At 41.1% G+C, this 17,568-nt stretch overlaps 1 protein-coding gene across 1 annotated transcript in view; it reads right to left on the bottom strand.

Annotated features, from left to right (window-relative positions):
• Positions 1 to 17,568, bottom strand: part of ALDH1A2 (aldehyde dehydrogenase 1 family member A2) — a 54,000-nt gene that overhangs the window by 15,088 nt on the left and 21,344 nt on the right. The window contains exons 2-7 of the mRNA XM_071568640.1: positions 15,942 to 16,046; positions 15,558 to 15,698; positions 13,863 to 13,992; positions 8,157 to 8,218; positions 5,328 to 5,456; positions 5,083 to 5,196 (exon numbers count right to left, since the gene is read on the bottom strand). Coding sequence (XP_071424741.1) covers positions 5,083 to 5,196; positions 5,328 to 5,456; positions 8,157 to 8,218; positions 13,863 to 13,992; positions 15,558 to 15,698; positions 15,942 to 16,046 — 681 coding nt within the window. The remainder of the gene's footprint in view (positions 1 to 5,082; positions 5,197 to 5,327; positions 5,457 to 8,156; positions 8,219 to 13,862; positions 13,993 to 15,557; positions 15,699 to 15,941; positions 16,047 to 17,568) is intronic.

Genomic DNA, 17,568 nt, shown 5'->3' with positions numbered 1-17,568 from the left:
ATGCTAGTGTAGCCTCCCTAAATCCTTACACAGGGCATTGTAAGCTCACAGACTTCTCAGGATGGGTCAAATCACCTTTAGGATTCTTGTTAGTAAGGTACAAAATGCGAGATGCAACCCGTCGTGATGCCTAAAACCAGCAAGAGATTGTGTGATGCAGCAGAGTTGACACAACTCTCTGTGCATGCAGTAGGTAGACATTCTGTCTACATCGTGCATTGTGACATTCATCTCACTTCAGAAATGAAAGGAGAATCCTGCTGAGTAAATTAGAATCAGTGGTAATACAGCTGTTAGCTACAAACATTTGTTTGGCATGAATCAATCTTGACTCTCCCATAGTTTGCTTTGATGGTCTCTCTAGTATCTTGTTGACTAATGATGAGATCATGGTTTGTTAATCTAAGTGCATAAAGAAAACATTCTGCCAAGCAAAATGCAGACTCTTTTGCTGGGGTTTATTGCAGTTGTTTATAGACCTTTTGTTTACACAGGCATCCAAACCAATTTGTTGGATATTTATTTGGGTTACTCCACAGAACTGCCTGAACACAGACCTGACTCCTATCTTAAATCTGTCTGCATTTTAATGGGTCGTAGTTTGAACAAAGTGGAAACCAGCCACTTAGGATACATTTCATGTTGGCCAGAGCTTCAAATGTTTTGTGTGCTATCTATAATTCTCATCTTAAGAGTGTTTAACAACTGCAGGGAATTGTAAGCCACTCTGATTCCGAGGTTACACATTTGGTTTTGAACAGAAGTTATTAGAACTCATTAAACTTTTGCAACAATTAAAATACAATTTTTAATCTAGGCAGTGCTTTAAATGGACATTAAAAAAATTATAACTTCTTTGTCTCCATAATCATCTCTAATTTTAGACCCTCTACACACTGCACCCAACTATTCCCTATGCACAGGAACTTCTGTTCCCACACGGAGTTCCAGTTCAGAGGGAGACACAAGCACAGGCACAGGCACGGACAGACAGCTCAGAGCAGTCAGAGTGGCTCTGTTTGCAGGGGCTGGACTGAGCTCACACATTTGAATGGAAATAAAGGCAAGTTAAGAGTAAAGTAGCTTCTGATGGCTGCTTTTCTCTGCTGTTTTAAGGCCTCACACCTTTTCTGCATAACAGAAGTTCTTTCAGAGAATAAGAAGGTAATATTAAGAACCTCTCTGTATTTCTGATATATGTAAAAATTGCCCCCTCATCAGCACTTGTCTTGGAAGTACATAAGGCCCACCGTTCATTTCACTGGGAACAGACTTGTATAACATCTCCTGCCCAACAGCAGACACAAACACTTCCACTCAGTATCTGGGTAAGACAGACGTCCTGAGTTTGGATATGTTCTTCAACTCAGAAATTATACATGACTGAGTTTAGTTTAATTCAATCTTTGCTAGGGATTTTTTAAAGGAGCTCAAATAGACAACAATGAACAGTGAAGAAGCTGAGGCAGAGAGGGGCAGTGTAAAAGGAAAAGGCATGTGTAGTGAACAAGAGGCATGGTGTGGGAGGTAGCTGAGCTTTACAGAACCTTTCCCGTGGTCCTGGTGAGTGAGAGTTTCACCCTATAGCTAGGAACCAGAAACATCAAGGAGAAATCCAGTAAGATGTAATGAGATATGTAAATTGATTATGGGCTTTCACGAGAAGGTAGGAAAGGGAGAGGAGTGACTGTTGGCATGGTTGTATTGGCTGGAAAAAAGTTTGGTTGTGGCAGTCGAAGTTTCATCTGATTGTGGAAGATGAGGTTAAAAATGTGCCAGTGAAGCCTGAGAGGAGATTGGCCTAATTAAGGAGGATCATGGGCTAGCCCTGGTTCACTAAAACCAACACAGTGAAAATAAACACATTTGTTAAAATGCCCATACCAAACAGGCTGCTGAAGCGTGTGAACCAAAGCAAGCAGAAAAGCCAAGAAAGCTACTGGACTCTAAGAAGGTACAGTATTTTTAGGCCTGCTTTCATACTTAGTATGCTTTTATTTCTTTCAGTTGGCAGAGTGAAAACCAGAGCCTGCCAGGGGTTTGCAGAACCCTTCTAGGGAGGGAAGAGTTTTGAGAGCCTGCACTATGGGACTGGGAGAGGAGGTGATCCATGGGAGGGTTTTCATAAGAAGCAGGCAGGCTAAGGGATGAAAGAACTGGCAGACTACTCTTTATGTGTGTGAGCTAACTAGAAAAGGAGGGGGCAGCAGGAAAGAGGGATGGAAGTGAAATCAAACAGTAATAGAGCTCTTCGTGATTTTTCACATATTATTTGTGGGGGAGTGTGTGAAAAGTAAAAAGTAGTAGTTAGAAAAAAATCAGAGAACTAGGGAATCTGAAAAACAGAGAAGAGGGTGCACGCTTGGCAGCTCATAAATTAGAAATCAGAAGCATAAGTTAGAAGTCATTCATGTGTTGTCATATGTGTAGGCACAGACTTGAGGCCTCCCAATATTCAGGAGTTTCAGGGGGTACTGGGCTAGTGTCCCGGTGACAAGGCCATTGGTGCTGTTCGATACAATTGTGCACGTGCACCTTCGGGCTCAGGAACTCTGTGAGCTGCTGATTGTCAGAAGCTGTGGGGCTACAGCAAGGAAAGGATCACTCTCCACATGCTCTCTTCTTCTGTGAGCATCTGTTCCTGGTCATGCTGCAAGATAAGGTGCTGGGCTGGATGGCTCCTCAGTGTGGTTGTGTCAGGCTTTATGGAGTGAAGGTCATGAACTTGGCCTTTTGGCTCATATTTCTCTGCATTGGGTTCAACAAATTTTGGAAAACATTAGCATTAATGTTTTTTTTGTAGGAAGCGCAGGCTCTTTTCCGCCTTTCAAGAATATTGCAGGAAATAGATAATAATACTCTGGTTTGGGGATTTTTACAGGCAAATGGGGAGTTTTCATTATACTTCAAAGGTAAAGAACATGTATAAAAGAACCTCATAATGAAAACTTGAGTAAAACCCGTTCTTCGAAATCTGAACTTGAAGATCTTTGCATTTGTACTGATGGCTTTTATCATTAACTTGCTCAAGTTGGAAATGTTAACTGCCTTAACTAACACGTGGATGGAGCAGGGGAATGGAAGTTAATATCATGGTGTTTATATACCTAATGGCTATTGGAAATCCACATCACTGAAGTGCACAGTTGACATGCCTCAGACAAGCACCAGAGAGACAAAACATTTCCACTATTATTTCATTAGGAACTGAAATCTGTTTTGGAGAAGTCAGAGACTCTATAGTCCAGCTCATATCAGAGCATTGTGTTTAAAATGTTACAATGTTGACTTGCTGTTACAAAAATTCAGTGTTACAGGAAATCAGAAACAATATGGAATAGTTTACACTAACTCTGCATTAAAATGTTCCATCTGTTCTTGCTTTAGGTTCTTAGAGAATTGCTTTTTCATCTCTGTAATGCTTTTCACTTCCTATTAGTAAGGCTTTTAAAGGTAGGCACTGAGTTAGTATAAAACCCACAGCTTTTGAGTTTAAACGCCTATTAAAACTAAAGCTGTCTGGAACTACAATAAAAATTTATTTTGGCTACAAGAGACAACTTTGAAACCTAACCCATCTGTATTTTTCCTCCTCCAAACAGTGCAACATCCTGTATAATAGAATATTTATCTTAAACAGAGACCACATATCTTTATGAAAACAATTGTTTCTACTTAATTTATGGGGGGTAATCAGCTCATATTAAAGTTTTTGATAGTTCAGGATGCTAATGTTAATTGGTTACAGGAGATGTAATGACTAGAGTAATTCCACAGAATAATCTGAAATCTGATGTAGCCCTTGACATAGACTGTAACCTGTGTATATTAGAATCTAAAACTGCCATTAAAAATTATGTACAAGCACACAGTAACTGCAAAACAACTCTGTGTGCAAATTAGGCATATGACTGCAGCTACATTTTACTGGTAATTTAGGCTTGTGTGTGACTTCCAAACTCAATTGCAGTACAATTCCAGAATAATTTCTTTGAAATAATTGAGCTAGGCTTTGCAATGCTTGGGCCCACCAGGTAGATAGCCACACATATCTAGTAGGGCTGCTTGGTCAGTGAATTTATTGACTCAAATCAGAAACCAAATTGCCTCACTGTGAAGAGCAGTGTCCCTGGGTTGCATAAAACCTTCCACTGCCATGAGTGGGAGTCAAACGTATCAAAGAGAGGCTGGATCCCCGGGGTTTAACTCCCTCCATACAATAGTTTGTCAGATTTTGAATTGAAAAGGGCTGGGTTTAGCACTCTCTAAATATAACCAGCCCTGAAACTCCCACAGAGATTCCTTTCTGTCTGCCTTCAGCCGATGAGATAAGGCCCCTTCTCCTGTGACTTCAGTCTGGAGTACCTCTGTCATCCCCACCCCAGACCTGATAACAGCCAGCTTTGCACATATTTGAGAGCAAGACGTGATGTGAGTTTTGAGGGTTAGTCTTTCTGTAGATTGCAGCCTTCATCTTCAGAGTGACCCTTCTCTGTAACATCTGCAGCAGAGACTCCTAGCAAGACATTTTAGCATCCAGGAGATAACTGACTCCCTTCCTCCTCTGGCCAGCTTCTTTCCATCATTTTGGGAACAGACACCTTGGACAATCTCTTTTTCTCCCTGCATGCCTTCCTTTTTAGGCCTCCTCCTCATCCTTAACATGCTTGAATGCAGCATCAAAGTTGAAGTGTCTTTGCACAATTTGCACCCTTCATCTCCCCTGTTCCCCGAGAACAGCAAGATACACAAATTATGGCTGTTAGAGCAGCACTTATGTGTGCTGTGATATACACGGGATGTTCTGCCTACTTGCATGTGATTCACATCCTCATAAGCCCACAGGAAATCCCAGCAATATTTTTCCAGGCGTATCTCCTGTGCTGAGGTGCTGAGCACAGCAGGGGCTGGAGGGAAGGAGCCATTTCTGCTTGCGAAGTACTGCAGAACATGAGTTTAGCTGGGAAGGACAGACCCCTGTTATTTAGATGTAGCTTTTTACTCAGTGACAGCAAGAAACATAGCACAAGGATGGAAGTATTTACTCACAGTTTACAGTAGTGTATGTGTGAATCCTCTTACCTCAGTGGATCCAGTAAAAGCAATTTTATCAATGCCAACGTGAGAGGCTATGGCTGCACCAACAATTGGACCAAATCCTGGTAAAATATTGACAACTCCTGGTGGAAAGCCAGCCTGTCAGAATAGGAACGAGTGAAGGTAAGCATGACCTGTGCAAACTGATAAAACATGTTGAAGAGATGTGTGCTGGCAGTTCCTTCCCCACAAGCACAGACAGAAACATGACTCCTGTCAATTATTCTTACCTCCTTGATGAGGGCTCCCATATAGAGAGCGCTGAGTGGTGTTTGTTCTGCTGGTTTAATAACTACTGTATTTCCACAGCACAGAGCTGGAGCAATCTTCCATGCAAACATCAGCAGGGGGAAGTTCCACTGTAAGGAAAAAAAAAGTTGATAGATGGAAAAATATTGCCGTGGTGTTTTGTTTTCGAGATGTCAAGCTGCTACCTCACTTATTTCTCAGGCTGATCCTCAACATAAATCTTTCCCAGCACAAAGCAAGGATTTTTTTTAATTACTGCCATTAGGAAAGCAACAACAGTGACCTTTAAGTTCTTTCTCTCCTGTTCAAAGAAACAGATCCCCCACCTGCAATATCCATAGAGAAATATTCTGTTATCTCTTCATTTTTTTGGTCACAACTTTTTATTTCACTTACTTGTTTTGCAATTGGCACTTTTAATTCCCCTATGATGAATAGTTCTTGCTTCTGATACATTTGGAAGGAACTCTCTGTTCATGTTGAAGCATTTCTGGATATAAATTTCCTAATGCTGAGTACATCTTAAGGTATAAAATTTATAATCAAAATTATATAATCCTTACTTGATGGAATTACAATAAAAAGTCCATAAATGTCAATGCTCAGTAAAAGAATTTGATTTTCTTGAAGACTTCTCACTGAGCAATTTTTGTATGGAAGATCTTAAAAGAACAGCAAAAAAACAAGTTGAGAAACTCTTTGCTGATATAAAGTCTTGTATTGTCATTAATTTCAACATCATTTAACTGCAGCAGAAGATGTAGTGAATTATATTAGTTTGATGCACAAACATGTTGTGGGTAAAGATAAAAGTAACAAGCCTTTTGCATCAAGGCCCGATCCTAACAGTTTAAATGGATTTCAGTGGAAATGCCAGAGTAATAAAATAACTGTGTTTGCACAATCACTCTTCTAAATGCATGCAATAATCCCCTTTGGAAAGAGAATAGAAAATATCAGTCACAAAGAGTCAGCCACTGGCCAGAATGTGTTACTGCCTGATGCATATCAGCTGCCACTCTCACAGACATCTCTCTAGCCCCTGGCTAGCTTGAAAAAATACACAACTGTCTTTCCTTCACCGAACACCCAATTTTTTACTCCCTCTGTTGTTTATAAACTCCGGAGACAAAGTGATGTTTTAATTCCATCACCAGTATATAAACCTGGGAGGGGAGCTGTAGGGCCAGCACTGTGCTAACAGCCTGCACTTCTAATGGGATTCGAGGAGAGCTCAGAGGAGTTTTATAGGGCACTATATAGCCCTGTTTATGCTACAGCACTGCCGAGGAGCACATGTTTTGGTGGAAGCTGGGATGTGAAAGAGGATGAGGAGTTTACTGCTAGCTTGCTGTTTACTTTTATTTTTGTAATAGCCTATTTGCTGGTGCAATGGCCAGGGGCCATACGCTGTGACTGGTAGCTGTGGAGGAAACACATAACAGATTAGCAGCAGTGTTAGAGTAGATTTGTGTGACAGCCATCGGAAAGTTTTGGAGGACAAAACTGAGGGAGGAATGAACGTGTATGGTAGATGGCTGGAAACCCTGAACAAAGAGTTTCACACATCTGAACTAAACAAATCCTGCTTTTAGTGTGATCTCCAGCCTGTGGCCGAGTTTCATCGACAGATCTGTCAGTTAAGCTCAATGACACAAGACTAAGAGATGTCCAGCGATGCTGGGGTTAGACACTGGGGTTGTCATTTAGAAAATCCTTGTCCATATGCCTGGCTGAAGAATGAGGACAGAACTGTGGAATCTTTCATTCATAAGGACCAAGACAGGAGAGTGTGTAGGTGTTTGCAGGATGGGTGTAGCCACAGGCTCTCTGGGCTCATGGTTCTCTGGGTTTCTAAGGAGTGCCACACACAATAGCCACCCCTTAACAAAGACATGAAATAGCAACAGTGTAAACAGGGAAAAAGGGCTTAAATTTGTTAAAGTAATCTTTTCTGGCTGCTCCTTTTGTAATGGAATTGCTGCATGTTGCTGCTTAGTGGCTTTGTGGTTAACATGAACAAAATAAAAAATCAGCATCAACAAACATTTCAGAGAATGTCCTGACTAGTCCCCCAGTGCTTTGTCAAGGAAAAAAGCTTCCACACAATATTTGAATAGCTGTATGTGAGCCTCCCATTGAAACTTCTGCCAAAGATGGTTAACTGGCTCTTCTGAAAAAGTTACCCTCTCAGTGTAATTCCCATGCACTGTTCAGCAAGATTTTATTAAGGGTGTATATTGGGGTGTCGGAGCAGTATTGGATTTGACAAAATGATATGTTTCTCTCTCACAACAAATAAAACAAACATCTCATGTCTTTTATTAGCTACACAATGTTAATTGTAATGATATGTCTCCTGGAGTTTCCTTTTCTCCTACAGTCTTGTAAAAGAAATAGCAGGAAAGAATGGAATTAAAATACATCACATTCTCCCAGGAACTGAGGAGCCTGTTAAATCACAGTAAAAACTAAATAAATAGAAAGACTACCACAGCAAAGCATCAATTTTCCATAAGTTGTGTGAACATCCATAACCACTGACAGCATATTAACACTGTGTTTTGCTTTGCTTGTTTTAATCATGAGAATTCTATGACTTGAGAACTTAACTCCTAATAACAGAGCCTAAACCCTATTAGCATGTTCAAATAAGCATTTGCAGGGAGGCTGTTAAAGATATGTCAACAATATGAGCTCAGCTTTTTTCGTAATGGAAAACACACATAGCTGAGGACCATGTTTTATGTGTCTTTAAAGAGAGCTGGTTCAAATGAAAATAAATAGAAAGCGCTAGTAGAGATACTCACAGGGATGATCTGTCCACACACTCCGATGGGTTCATGTCTTGTAAACGTAAAATAATCTCCATCTGAAACAGATGAGCATGGTTACTCTCAAGAGCAGTTTGACTTGGCAGAACAAAAAAAAAATTAAAATACAGGGAGGGGGGGAAACTCTAAAGATCAGCTTTTGATGGCAGTAAAAGAAATAAAGAAGTCATGGAAGTGTTTTTTCGTGAGCCAGCATGGGAAACCTGGGTTCAGGAGCAGCCTAATTGTTCTTTCTGCAGAACAAAGGAAGCAGGAATCCCAGCAGAAAGGAACCTGCTTTGTTCCTTGGGAAAGAGGACAAACTGGACTGCACAAAAATTGCAGTGGCATGGAGGCCACTTAATGGCCTCAGCTGATCGAAGGGTGAAGGAAGTGAAGGAAGAGTCACAAAGGCAATTTCCTGAAAGGCATGACTGGGACACAGCAACAGAAAGGTGTGTATACAACCAGGTGTGGGACAATAGGGTGACACACACCTGACTCATCTGCCACTGAGAACACAGACAGTTACATAGAATGATATGCCACAACCTGTAGATGTGGCAAGAAGAGGGCACATTTGTGACTTGTGTTACTGAGCATCATCATTTACTGCAGAAGACAACACTGCTGAGAATACAGGGGTCATCACACAGCTTTTACAGCTAACTTGTACAAGGCCTGTCAGAAATGGCCTCCAGCTGGGCAGGCAATTCAAGGTGACAGGATAAAGTTGTAAGCAGCTAGAAAACAAGACAGAGAATAAGAAGTTTTCACAAACCTTTTGGGCAAGGTAGAGGTGAATAAATATATGAAGGGACCTAGTCACTGGAAATTTGGAAATTATAGGCTCTTCTTGATGATCTTTTGACAGAAATAAGAATATGGACTAAGGTTCTAACAACAAAGACTCATGAAAAGCAGACTGCATAGTCACAAATGGCAGGTGTGGATGGTACGAGGCTGAAGGGAACAAATTAATTCCCTGATCCAGTAATTATTTTTAAGTTCCTGATGAACAAAAATGGCAAAAATGCCTCCAGGGGTGAGAGGTATGACCTGGTTAAAATGAGTGCTGGGTGAGGTCTTCAGTCCTTAACTCGAGCACTGTTGAGCTTAGGGCAGGATGAGTCAGGTCACAGAATAACCAGATCTGTGATTTGGGCTCAGGCCCGTGGTCTGTGCAGCCCTTTGGGCACTGCTGGGATAAGTGACTGTCCTGGGGGCTGAGGGAAGTTCCTGCTCCTTCACAAACTGCACGGGGGTTGCTGCTCCAGCACTTGCCTGTGGTCTGGGAGCACGTGCTGAGTCTACACATGCTGAGATATCAGGTAGGTTTCTTCCCAATTGACGAAGAGCCAGGAAACAACCTGCCATGTGTGTGGACTCATTAAGGTATCACTTAAGGTACTGTCTAACCAGTAGCTTTGTTAGTGGGCTTGGCCTTCACCTGTGCAAAGTAGATCCACAGCTCTTTTGTACCTAAATTGAGTCTTGTGGCTGTACAAACTTGCCCAGGCTCAGACTATCACTGAATTTAGGTCAGCTGTTTTTCAGTGAGGGTATAGCTGAGGGAAGGGCTATGCTAAAGGCTCAGAGCTGAATGTGTGCCTTGCCTTGTAGTGCTTGACCATCTAGAAAAACTCGAATCTCTTAACTTAGGAAAATAATTTCAAGTAAGTATGTGAGAATGATGAGAAGGTTACCTAGGCTTAATGGCCAGAGATGATTTACCAGGGTAAGAAAGGGTCAGACAGCGGAAGGGAGTAAGAGGAGGAGGAGAGATTACAGGGTTTTTTCTCCCTTTGTTCTGTCCAAGACAGACCCCTGTCTGTGCTTTCCCTCCCAGAGTGTGCTGAGAGCTGCCCTTGTTCAATATTGGGGAAGGATCTAACTTCACAGTGAAGACTACGTTTTGGGAACCTGCTGCAATGTCCTCTGCCATGCATCTGGTAACAATAAACAGGTTAATTCATAAAGTTCTTGGGTTTAAGAAAAGACTTCAACTTGAATTTGATTAGATATCACTTATTTTCAGGTCTGCTTATTTCTATCCATCTACTTTACAGGATTTGCTCAGTAGAAACCTGACCTAATGCATCAGCTGGGGGCCAGATACAGAATAATTATGAGGAAGGTAACAATAATCTGCAATCAAGACAAGGGACAGAACAGAGGAAGTCAAGGAAGGAGAGAAAGAGAGAAAAGAGGTTCACATCAGGAAAAGGTAGGAAAAACTTAGTTGGTTTGCTCTGCATCGATGAAATGTGGTTGTACCATTTCAATCTCCAGATTAACTTCCCAGTGGGGATGAGAAAATTGGTGTCACAGACTGAGATGATCAGTTTGGTTTTCTAGCTTGTCTTTCCCAGATGCTAAGTGGTTCACAGACCATGGGAAGATTCATCAGCCCAGACAGAAGTGAAGTCAAATACAGAGAAGTACATACAAGCAAAACTGTCTAAGTGTTCAAGAGGCATACAGAGGAGTCAGCTAAAAATACCAGCTTGTACTGGGTAGTACTGAGAGGTGGGTTCTCAGCCAGAAGGATGGTGGCAACATAACAGTGACACAGTTACGTTAGCACTGTCTGACTTTAGATCATCACTGCATAATCATTGCCACTTGTCTGCGTGCTTCAGAACACAAAGTTATAGATAACCTGGACCTCTTGCCAACTCAGACAAATGGTGGTTAATTCTACCCAACGTAGGCAGACCGTTCTCTGCACAGAGCCGTACCTCCCATGCAGAGCTGCTCTCCCTGCTGTCTTCCACCAGACTCCAGACAGCTGCCCTTTTTGACACCTACTTCCAAAGTTCATCACCCACAGACTTACTGTCAAGATGGGATTTTTGAGGCTGCTTTCTAACAATATCTTTGGGAACATACGTGACTTGAAGTTACTTGGAAGCCTCAGATGTCTCTGGACAGGCCAAAGATGGATCTAAGAGTCCAGAGTGTGAAACAAACTGTTACCATGGCAAAATAACTCAAGAATTAAGTGAATCCCTTATTCTAAACAGTGAGCATAGAAAGCTCCCTTGTGCTTAGAAATTATATAGGAAACTTTCAAAATGTTTTAGAGTTTTAAGATTAGTTTATACAAGTCATGCTAATGACACTTTGTCTGAGATGCTATGGCTGATGGTTGTTACTCTTATCCTTTACAACTGGCCTCCAGAAGAATGTTGCCTCAGAGGGATCTGACTCTGATCCCACATCCAATCAAAAATCTTGTGCTAAAAGGGGGTTTTTAATATTCTCAGCTGATGTAAACTGACATTCTTCAGTCCTCACTGATATTAACAGAGCAAGATCAATTTGCAGCTGTTAAGCACCTGGCCCAAAGACTTTAATTTTTTAATCAGAAAGCAAGCCCCATTTATCCAGAGGTCTCACTTTGGGACAGCAATATCTTCCACAGATGTGTTTGCTCAATTTCCATCAGGAGTCTCCATCCCAGACATTTTATTTGCATAACAACCATAATACAGTCCCATGCCTCATATAGCAGGACACAGCAAACAGGAGGAGAGCTGAGTTGGTACCTTAAAATGTGTCATATCACATATTGATTTAAAGATACATTTCTGCTTGCATTCAGTTTATTAGTATAACAGTTTCTAGTGTAGCCTCATTCTGGTTTAATTTAAATCATCAAGGCTTTATGCATGGGAGCAAGCAAAGGGCAGTCTGAAGGTTTTGTAGCTCTGGGACCAAAAGGAATGTGACTGTAAAATGCACTGTTCTTCTTCTACTTGTCTATCACTTGCCTATTTTTATTTTAGAGAAGGAAACCTCAGCAGAAACAGATGAAACACGGGGAGGTTTCAGATTTATTAGCACACTGAAAAGAAAAAGGAGATTTAATGGTGTTTTCATTTTGGTTTTGTTGTCTTGTTTGTTTACCTTTGATGAGCTGATGGTAAGTGAACTTAGCATTGGCTTTGCTCTAAAGTAGCATTATGAGAATGACAAATTTATAGTGTGAAACTAGAGGAATAAGGAGGAGTGTTAAAGCAAGAGGAAGAACTAATTGATATCCTGAAAATCTGTGAATGGACTCATGATTCTACACTACTGATGACTGTGTTAGCACAGAGTTTGCCTTGAGGAAGGCACGCTGAAAATTGCCCTCCTTTTGCCCAGCATAGCCTTCCTCACTGAAAAAAAAACCTCAGTTTTTATCCTATACAGGAATTGAGAACAAGAATAAGCAAAGAATATTTATTCTCCTTAACCTGGCAATGGCTTTTGGTGACTGACCTAATTTCTGTGTACGTGCAAGGCTAAGGAATGAGAAGGAGGCATTCACTGACCAGGGAGAAAGAGATTAGGGGACAGGAAATTTGCTGAATGGATGAATTTATGGTGTGTTCTGCACTTTTATATGATTAAATGTGAAGTGCAAGCAGCAAAAACGGGATTTATGAATCTCAGCCTAAATGACTGTGGAAATCTTTAAGTCCTTGCAGAAGAGTCTACACCTGAAATATTAATATTGTCATTTTCTTTGGTAAAAATAAACCGGTCATGACAAACACCAGTCAGTACACACTGCAGTTTTAGTAAGGTAAAACACCACAATGAGTAATGCTGCAGCAAGAGTTACATGATCTGTTTTCTTTCTGAAAATCTAGGGGCACATTTTCAATTTACCTCCTTGCTTAGCTTTGATAGTTTGGTGCTTTGCTGTACTGAGGCCAGTGGATGCACTGCAGACCTCGTGTTACACAGTGTAACACCAGGGAAATCCATGGGCAGCAGCAAAAACATTCCCCTGGGAGTGTGCCCAACATGCCTGTACCATGAACAGTGTGCACCATGAAGCCAAAAGGAATCCACAGAATGAATGTTCGTTTTCCTCAATGTTCTTCCAAAGATTTATTCTACACAGGTGAAAGATGAGTACATTTATCTTAATGACTGCACCTGCATAAAATAATTCTTTGTTGTTTTTCCATGTTGCACAATTGTAGCACTTGGGACATCTAGTCCAGACTACAAATGAGTATGTTTGCCTCAGAAAATGCAGCTTGTATTTGTTAAACAGCTGGGAGGAAGGGGCAGGGGGAAGAGATTCATTAAATAAAAATAATGGTAAGGATTTTTTCTTATCTCTTTAGCAAAAAATAAGAGTATAATAATTTCCTAGCACTCATAATGATTTCTCTGATATGTACAGTATAAAACTCATCCCACTGAATAATTTGAAGAAGCATATATAACAAAACATTTCTGATATGTATGTACTTCTCTATAGTAACATTACTAAGTCTCTCAGAGTATAAATTAATTTAGATCCAATGTTAGTCCCAAGTAAAATTATTTGCATAAGCAGGTAGAAGACACATATAAACAAGGAATATATATATATATATATACACACACGCACACACACATATACATACTGTTTCTTTAACAGGCAGCTAACACTACTTTTGTGAGTTCCAAGGTATTTGTCAGGCTTATACTACATCCATTTTTATGTGTGTGTCAATATTTAAATGTGGGTACTGCCTCCCAGATGGGCAATGCACGAGAAACCAAGCACTCTTCAGATCTGACTTCCAAACATCCCCTTCAGCAACACACCACTCACTGTAAGACCAGAACAAGGTTCCCTTCTCCTTTGCATGAAGCTGTTATCTATTAAGTCATTTGGCCATGAGAATGTTTAGGTGCTTTAATTGCCCTTACCTACAGGAATGGTCATTCCATGGATTTTGTCTGCCCAACCAGCATAATACCTCAGGGTTTTTATGACTCCCTGGAGATCGACATAGAAAGCTTGCAGGAAGGGTTTACCACTGTTCAGTGATTCCATAGTCTGGAGGACAAGAAAAGTCAAGAGATATAAACACAGTAACATTTTTGGACAATGGTGCTTAAGCATTCACCATCTTAACAGCTCTTCAGTAATGACAAAGATTTTAATGAAGACCAACCAATTATGCCTTGGCATAGTTTTAACCCAGAAGGTTCAGAACAATTATACAATCCCCTTTGTTACTTCTTGCAAATGTGAACAAAAAGGATTTTCCTTAAAAACAATGTGGTTTCTTCTGGAGTACTCTGGAATGGCTGTGATTTTAAGAACATGTGTGTGTTTATGTGTGTTTGCCTATCTGTCTGTCTTGTGGGTTTATGTGTGTATCCACATGCATGTACATGTGCCTTTGTGTATTTTGAACCTAATAGCCACTGTGTTTGGTCCAGATCTATAAATGCTGAATTGCTTTAATCAGGAGCCAAGATAAAAATGCCTGTCAAACTAGGTTCTGTTATGTTAATGATAACAGCTGAGAAGGGGCTCCTTGTAACCCCGTATTAATGATCTGAATCCATAAAGAGAAGAATGGACATATCCCTCTTTATATAATTGATGTGAATATAAAAATTTCTCTGTATGGCTGCCAAGACTCCTGCTGAGGTCTGAGATATCTATACTGTACAGCCAGTTTATTTATTGCCATCAAATAAACAAACTCTCCTCTAGGGAAGCTCATAAATTAACAAGCTAATGCCCTTATTTTTAAGTTAATATTCCTATTTTTAAAAGTATCTTATAAGCTATCCTCTTAGGGGTTCCTAAGATCATTTAGCAAAAAGAATCCAATAAAATAGCCTAAGATGTTGAGTAGCTTAACTCATTCTCAATAGCTGTCTAACAGAAATAGTTAAGAATGGGCAAAGGACGCCCATGTGTAACACGCCAACCATCAAATGAGTTTCTATAGAGAAGAATGGAGGCCTAATTCTGCACTGACTTATATCCCCAAGAGCAATTAATGGTGTTGCCTGCAGTGCAATTCAGTAAAGAACTTGGCTCTAGAAATAAAAATCAAATGACAGGCAGAGTAAACTTGATTTGCTGTGCACTTCCTTTTCCCCATGGCGATTTTACAGTAAGCGCCGGTGGTAAGATGATTTAAGTGTTGACAAAGCTGGAATTAAGATGTTCTCCGGCTTAGTGGAGAGCGGTTGACATGCGGAAAACGCCATTAACAATGCCAGCAGTTGGGTGGCTCCGTCCCGCGCCGTGGGGCCGTGCCCAGGCTGCCTGGCCCCGGCCGAGCTGCGGGACTGTCTGGTCCATCGCTGAGCCGGGGGGCTATTCCAGAAACGTTACGAGCACGTGTGCCAGGCACAGACGTGTGTGCACACCCATGCAGTTGTGCGGTGTCCAGTTTAAAGCTCAGCTGAGCCCACTGGAAGGCTCTTGTTGGCTTTTCTGAGCTTTGCATCAGGGCCTGAATGGACAGCAGCCAGCTTAGCCATGGAGCTGTGTGTGGCTTTCAAATGCAATTCGTACCAACACATTCATGAACTCATTTGCTCTCAGAATATAAAACTGACAAATGATTTGACTGTTGGTTTTCATGTGCCACTTACAGCAAGAATTGCCCTGTCTCTTTCCACCAAGTCTGCCAGCTTGTCCAAAAGGTGGCCCCTTTCCGATGCATCCATCCTCCTCCAGACAGACCCCAGGGAGAAGGCGAGCCGGGCTGCCCTCACAGCTTTGTCTGTATCCACCTGTGAAGAAGGAAGAAAAAAACTGAAGGCACAGAGGTAAATAACATAACCAGGCTTAGGAAGTTTGGTTTCGTAAAACCCAGCCACAGAATCCACATTAATCATAGTTTTGGACCTATGATTAATAAAAGAACTGTCCAACAGTGTTAGCTCTTCTGGAATGCTTGCTTTGATCTATTTATACATTTCTATTATCTATTATTTGATCCATTTATACAGATACCCATTCATGGAATGCATTACCTTGTCAGCTTCCTGAACCTCACAGATCTGCTCTCCTGTTGCTGGGTTATATACTGGGAATATTCTCCCACTTTCAGAATTCTGCCACTCATTATTGATGAAAATCTAGAAAAGGAAGAAAATTAATCAGGCCTCCTGCATGAACAAACAGTAATATATGTAACAACAAACTCCTGGGAAAGGCTGCAGAGTCTAATACAAAGGAGCTGCAACTTATTTATGCCTGTGAAAATTACAGTTTTCAGGAGTTCAGGCTGAGGTCAGCCCCAATGTCTTTCTGTATTCCATAGCAGTGTCACTAGAGAAGCAATCAACTTCCAAATGACTTGGTGACATTTAAATTTGATTCAAAAACTGTAACAGATAAACTAAAAAAAGAAGTACCTGTATCAGACAAAAACCCTTGAAACTGCTGGAGACAAGACAGGGATTTGGAGTAATCATTCAGTTCAGTAAGTAAACATTTGGTCACTGATACAACCCAGTCAAGGCTGAATAATCTCAAACATCACAGTTCTTCAATACACAGTCAGATAATTATGGCTACAGTGATGGCCTGTAGCACAGAACTAACTTGCTTATCTGCTTGGAACAATGGAAATTGTTACATTCTCTCAGTGTTGATATCATTTTAATTGTCACAGCAAAACAAATTTGAATGGTAATGGTGCTGACAACAGCTGTCTTGAGAAAGGTAATGACAAATGAGTTTATTTAAAGTAGATTTTTACTGGTAGCTGTAGACATGTTAGTTATTTTCTACTGAATTACTTTCAAGAACAGGACGGAATTATTTATTAACAAATATGAAACAAGTCACTCCAGGAAAATGATTGAGTGAAAGTTTTTCCAGGTATTCAGACTCTTCCTGTCTTTTAAATCTTTCTAAGGACAAAAGTGTTCAAAATGTCCATAGAGATTCCTTGGAGTTCAGCTATTAATGTGCTTTGATTGTATTCCATGAAATACAATGTTGAATGTGTAAGGAAATGTTCCAACCTCACTGAAATAAATGGGAATTTTACCCCTGAGTCCACTGGGGACAGGAAGGAATGCTCACCACCCTTTTTTTGGCATGCAGGGCTGTGTTTATAGAGACAGGGACCCCTTGAAAGACTGAGGAGTCTCAGTCCCAATCAGATACCCAGGTGGTAGAAATTGGCCCATCTTTTTGCACATGAAGGCACAGATACACCTGTAGTTTTCATGTACCACAAATGAGCTTTCTGCCCCTCTCCTCCAAGCCAAAGGAAATGCTGTAGCTGTGCTCTTCCCAACAGGGCTTGCTAGCTCAGGCTTGGGGCCACGCTAACTGCAGTGATACAGGTTCTGGTACAGAGCCAACTCATGTCCAGCTGACTGAGGACATGTGTGGGGGGAACCTGTGCCTGCCTGGAAAACACCCTGGAGACAGAACAACTGTGCATAGAAACCAACAACTATGTGTGCCTTTGCTGTTATGGATGCTTTTGCCATTATTGTGTTTCCTCAAGCTTCAGCCACTTTGCTGTGTGCCCTTCCATCCATTCCAGAGCCTGTTTTTTTTACTTCCCCCACCTCGTTTGTTTAGGTTCTCAGAGGTTGCTGAACCCAGGACCTACCACACCACTACCATTGCTTTCTTTGC

The sequence above is a fragment of the Pithys albifrons genome, chromosome 13 (genome assembly GCF_047495875.1).
Source record: "Pithys albifrons albifrons isolate INPA30051 chromosome 13, PitAlb_v1, whole genome shotgun sequence".
Taxonomy (NCBI): domain Eukaryota; kingdom Metazoa; phylum Chordata; class Aves; order Passeriformes; family Thamnophilidae; genus Pithys; species Pithys albifrons.
The sequence above is the reverse complement of the archived record's forward strand: the minus strand, read 5'-3'. Positions and strand labels throughout refer to the sequence as shown.